Below are 6,000 nucleotides of genomic sequence, written 5' to 3' on the forward strand. Positions count from 1 at the left end.
TTGCGGGCATCTCGTTGGGTTCTCTCGATGGTTCAGTGGCTCAGTTATCGCGATACGCTTAACGGCACTTGAACACGCCGCGCTCTATAAGGTGCCACAAATATTTCAAAAATTTGAAATCGAAATGAATATTGAAATCGACAGCCGCATCGAAAAAAAAAAACAAAAAACATTAAAAATCTAAACACAACTCTTTAAAGTGAAAGTGTTTTAATGCTTTGTTTATATTCGTTATTTACGTTTCTTGATTGTTGGGGTTTACCTTGAAGTTTTTTAGTAACGCCCTCTCTCTCTCTCTCTCTCCGAACTCTCTTCCCTCTTTGTCTGCTTTTGAAGTATGCCAAACTAGCGGAAATTATGGCCAAGTGAAATATGGAAAAGATTGTGTATAAATCGTGACTGCATTCAAGAAAATTATTCGCAGCATAAAAAATTTAAATAAAAATCATTTTCGTGCTAATAAATGTATTTTTCCCAGTTAATAGAAAGAAATCTATTTTTAAAACAGTAATTTTCATTTTTTTTATTTTAATTGTGGGGTTTTCAATGTATATAAGAAAGTATTTGTTAATTTTAAAACATTTAAAATGTTTGGCGTTAATCTAAAGTATGCAAATTATATAAATGTTTGGAATAAATGTATTCCAGTTGAATATCTCCATTAATTGTGAGTCTTTTGGGCGTTATATGGCCCAATTATTTTGTGTATAATTTTTGGCAAGGCTTCAGCTTAATTATGGGGCGTTATTCTGACACTCAGAGAGCGGTATCTTAATATAATAGCGAGTTCATTTCAAGGCTGTGGCAAGTTCAAGTGCAATTTGACGATATTAAATGAAATCCAACCTTGATTTTACATTCCCAGTTGAACAGTTTTGCCAACTCGCCAACTGAGATAACATGGTCGAAATGCAAACCCAATTACGTGTCAAAGTTTTCCCCTCTACTCGTAGATTGCTTATCGCTCCACTTATCAAACAAATTGTGAGTCTATAAAAAGCGACAGCTGGCAACAGACACCAGTTGCTTGTGGCCAAATGCAACACAAACAGCAAAAATAACCAATAAGTAAGAAAGTCTAAAGAGAAGAGCGAACTCGACTTTGAAATACTCGCTATACAATTGAAGCTGAAAACAAACGAAATAAAAGAAGCAATAGTAAAATTAAATAATACAAATTAAATTAAAGAAAGTAAAAACTGGTGGAAAAGGTTTTTTTCGAGTTTATTAATGGACTGTTTTATTTTTATTTCTAAAATTTATATCTAAATCGTTTTTATTTTTTCAAATTGCGGGAGCCGAAATGAACTAAATAGCTGAATTTACACATTATAGGATCAGTCAGGCCACCTTTGGCTTTTTACCAAAATTTCTCACTTCGAAGCACCCAATAAACCCTTTGTCCTTTTAAGTACTGGATATAAAAACTCCTTTCACCTTTTAAATTTACATAAAAACATACTCTCTTAGTATACCCGGACCCGGTACAGGGTATAATAGAAAATATTTAAGCAATTGTGAACAAAATACAAAATATTTTGGTAAATGATCCTTTCTCCTGTTGCATACGTTGTCACAAAATTATAACACTCTTATTTTTTTGCTGTTGCGAATAACAATATATGACTTGAAGCGCTCTTTTCAGAGTCGTTTGTCAATTAATGGCAGATTCGTAGATTCGTTGAATTGTGAAACTCGTCGTAATGAGAAAAGTGACGCGTCTAATTGGCTATCGGAAGGGGGAGCGAGGGGGGTCGAGTAAGGCGTCCAAAGATGCCACTGGATACAATGCATTCATACGTCCAAGTCGAGTCACAACTTCGCCAGCTGCCGTCCACAATTATGGCAAAGTAATAAAGACATCGCCAACGGGCAACGAACAACAACAACAGCAACAGCAACAACAACATAGACAACAACAACAACATACGACATCGGGCAAAATTCAATATGCGGCATTGAATCGTTTACGCAACAGTGGAAGCAGCAGTTGTGCCACAGTCGCCACATCCAGTCAGAGGCGACATCATTGGTGGCGCCTCTGCCTCTGCTGCTGCTGGCGTCGACGGCGTGGGCGGGGACGGGGGCGTGGTCAACGTCGACGTCAACGCAACTTTAGCAATTATTATTGGCGCAGTGGCAAGTCGAAATTTATGTGGCTGTGGGATTGGGGCAAGTGCTGCAGACCGGGTGGCAGCAACAGCAGCAACAACAATAACAGTTATCACTATGACTCCGAGGAGGAGGACGATGACATTGATGCCAAAGTTGCAGCTTATTTGTTGGAGATGAAGCAGCGCGAGGTGGCAACCAACAGGCAAAGTGAGCAAACGATTGAGACGAGCGTCTTTATGCGGGTGCACGAGTCGGTGGCGCCACCACAGCAGCAACAGCAGCAGTTGCAACTGCAGCAGCAGCAGCAGCAACCACAACAGTTGCAGCCGTTGCAGCAACGTGCTTGGACTTGGGATGACAGTTTGCGTTCCAATTCGGATCGCTTTCTGGAAACGCTTGAGGAGAATTTGTCGGGCGATGTTGCAAGTGCAACTGCAACTGCTGCTGTTGCAACTGCAGATGGACGAACGAGGCTGTCGCTGACATTGCAACGCCGCACGCCGCTGCATGTCACCTTCCAGGAGGTGCAAGGTAGGCGGCACAGCTTCCTGCCACTTGCCACCTGCCACATGCCACCTGCCTGCCTGCCAGTTGCATGCGCCTTTCACGTGCCACATTTTGTTGCACCAACACTGACGATCGCTGTGAAAATGAATCATTGCTTTAATCGTAGCTTCAATGTGTGTTTTAATGTTTTAATGAGTGTGTGTTGAGTGTGTGCTGAGTGTGTGCTCATTAGTTTAATTGAGGAAAAGCTTTGTAATGACGTGTTGATTTTCCATTTACAGAGGAAGCCAAGGCCGCTGCCGAGGAACTCAGCCAGTCGCCAGTGATTGGACAACGTCATCCGGATGCCGCCTCCAGTCCCATTCAGTCGCGGGCCTCCAGCGAAGCGTGGCCAGCGCAGTCGGACGAGGACATCGATCGACTGGTGGCCATGCATCAAAATCGCAGCAGTCTTAGCTCTTTGGGGGTAAGTTCTAGTTATTCCCTCGTCTTGCCCACTTTTCCTCTCCACCTACCTCTTCCCCACTTGCTGCTCCACGTCATTCTCTCCTGAAACTCTACTCAAACTTTCGCTCTTCAACAGGTTCGCTCGGAGTCCATGGCCAGCGTTTATTCAGGCGCCGGCGAAGGTCGCTATGGCACCGTTGTGGTCAAAGGTCAAGTGGAGTTTGGCATGCAATACAACTATAAATTGGGTGCACTGGAAATACACGTGGTGCGTTGCAAGGATCTGGCTGCTGTGGACGCCAAACGCAATCGCAGCGATCCCTATGTGAAGGTAACTATCATTGGTTCTCGACAAACAAGGAAGACTTTCTCATCTTTATACTTCCTCTCTCTTTAAAGGTTTATTTGCTACCTGACAAATCCAAGGCTGGCAAGCGTAAAACCAAAGTCAAGAAGCACACACTTAATCCAATCTTTGATGAAACTCTGCGCTTCCACACGTCCATTGCCAGCTTGGAGTCGCGCACCTTGTGGCTAACAGTGTGGCACTCGGATATGTTTGGCCGAAACGATTTTCTAGGCGAGGTCAGCGTTAATCTTCAGGGTCGTCTCTTTGACAATCCCCAATCGCAGTGGTATCTGCTCCAGGAACGCGTAAGTGGACAAAGGGAATCCCTTAAAATAACTATGACTATAAACAGTTTATATTTTATCCTGCAGAGCGAACCATTTGACGATGTGGCCAGCTACCGTGGTGACATTGTTGTGGGACTTAAATACATTCCGCCAGAGAATCTGAAGTCATCGATCTTCTCACGTGGCTCCAGCTTGACCGGCAGCTCTTCCAATCTGCGTAAATTTGGCGGCAGCATCAAATCGGTGGCAACCAAGTCAGATCGCAGCGCCAAGGGTGGCCAATTGCATGTCCTGGTCAAGGAGGCCAAGCACTTGAGTCCCATCAAGACCAACGGCTCCTGTGATGCCTTCTGCAAGAGGTAGAGTCTAACCAGATAATCAGATAATCAAACATCTCCTAATCCTTATGCTTCTTTATAGCTACCTGCTGCCTGATCGCACGCGCAGTTCCAAACAGAAGACGCCTGTGGTGAAGCGCACATTGCATCCCACTTGGAACTACACATTTGTCTACGAAGATGTCTCTCTGGAGGATTTGTCGGAGCGCGCTCTGGAGCTAACAGTCTGGGATCATGATCGTTTGGCCAGCAATGAATTTGTGGGTGGCATACGGTTCTCACTCGGCACAGGTAAGTGAAAATTGAAGAATGATGAATATTTCATAGCCACTTGAATGATCTAACTGATATTTATTTGTACAATTAAACAGGTCGCAGCTTTGGCAGGCAGGTGGAATGGATGGACGCCACCGGCAAGGAGCTGTCGCTCTGGCAGAATATGCTGGATCGTCCCAACTTTTGGGTGGAGGGCAGTCTCGTTCTTCGCTCCAGCCTCGATGGCATACGCGCCAATTTGCCATAGGCACAGCCAGCGTCACAAATTGCATTGTAGTAATTTATTACGTAGCTACACTTTTAGCTTATATATATATGTATGTTTATATGCATGTATATATAGTATATTTATATATACATATACTTATTCATATAATGTTGCAGTTAGACACACTTATTGTATTGTATTGTATTGTGTTATACTGTATTAATTATAAACTATGTAGTTGTTACATCATAGAATTGAATGACAAGCATTACTAAGAACTTAAGAATGAATAGAAATCTAAATAAGATTGGATTCGACTTGATTGCACCGCACTCAAGATTCGATATACAAATATTAAGCACGCAATTTAGAACGATCTAGATTCTAGAAAGATTTTGAATACTCGAATATGTATGGCAATCGAATGACCAGAAATCAGCATTAATATAGCATTGGCATTCGTGATGACACTGCAAATAATTATTGTATTGTAGTCTAAGCAGCACAATGTTCAAATACGATAAACAAAAAAAAAAAAAGACAAATATAAAAAAAACAAGAAAACAGCGTTATCAAATTATTGTACTATTTTTAAGTGAACAACAACAAAAATTGTAAAGCAAATAAATATATGAATTGCTCATCTAAATAACGACGACGACAAAACAACAAAAAATAGCCCATACACAGGCTATATCTAGACACTTAAGATCCCATTGTGTGTGTATTTTTTCAAAAAAAGAAAACTTTGCAATTTTGCATACTGTATGCATTAAACTATGATAATAACTAAACCGACATAAACTAAGCTATAGAATAAATAATGTGTATTATTAACTATCAATAATAATCGATAAATACAAATAACAATTTTGTAAATGCAACTTTTACGTTTTGTTTTCCTCTTTATTATTTTCCCCCTAATACCACGATTTCTAGCACTTAAGCAAACGGCATTCTAGACTTTATACATACTCATTACATATTCGATATATAAACTATATCAATCCAGACTTCAAGCATATCGCAATCACTGTGCAAATAAGAACAAATAAACTCAGCTAGGCTTCATTATGGGTATTACCTGTTTAAATACTATTTCATACTCTTGTGACCCACCAGAACTCAATAATAGCCAAAAACAATCCTATATAAATATATACATACATATGTCTATGTCAATCTCCCTCCAACTCTTGATGCTAAAAATCTATTTGTCGTGGAATTTTTATATGAAAACATCTTGGCAGCTCTTTAAGGCGTTCGATAATACTTTAAAAACAAATACAAATGAGAAAATAAGAAAACCAATATAAGAAAATTTAATATAGAAAAACGAATCTTATGAATGCTTTTGGTGTAAGTTTACATTGTGAAAAATGTAATCCGCATACAAATTAATAACGTTGAATGATACTTAAAAGATTTATAGGAAATGTTTTTTGATAACATGAAAATTGCTGAATCACTCGT

General features: G+C 40.2%; 1 protein-coding gene across 1 annotated transcript in view; it reads left to right on the top strand.

Annotated features, from left to right (window-relative positions):
• The window catches only part of LOC117792874, a 56,674-nt gene extending 51,005 nt beyond the window's left edge, over positions 1-5,669 (top strand). Inside the window, exons 9-14 of the mRNA XM_034633180.1 lie at positions 2,904-3,088; positions 3,206-3,400; positions 3,469-3,723; positions 3,790-4,064; positions 4,126-4,334; positions 4,415-5,669. Coding sequence (XP_034489071.1) covers positions 2,904-3,088; positions 3,206-3,400; positions 3,469-3,723; positions 3,790-4,064; positions 4,126-4,334; positions 4,415-4,566 — 1,271 coding nt within the window. The 3' untranslated portion in view covers positions 4,567-5,669. The remainder of the gene's footprint in view (positions 1-2,903; positions 3,089-3,205; positions 3,401-3,468; positions 3,724-3,789; positions 4,065-4,125; positions 4,335-4,414) is intronic.
• Positions 5,670-6,000: the final 331 nt, after the last annotated feature.

This window comes from Drosophila innubila (genome assembly GCF_004354385.1).
Source record: "Drosophila innubila isolate TH190305 chromosome 3R unlocalized genomic scaffold, UK_Dinn_1.0 2_E_3R, whole genome shotgun sequence".
In the NCBI taxonomy this organism is placed as follows: domain Eukaryota; kingdom Metazoa; phylum Arthropoda; class Insecta; order Diptera; family Drosophilidae; genus Drosophila; species Drosophila innubila.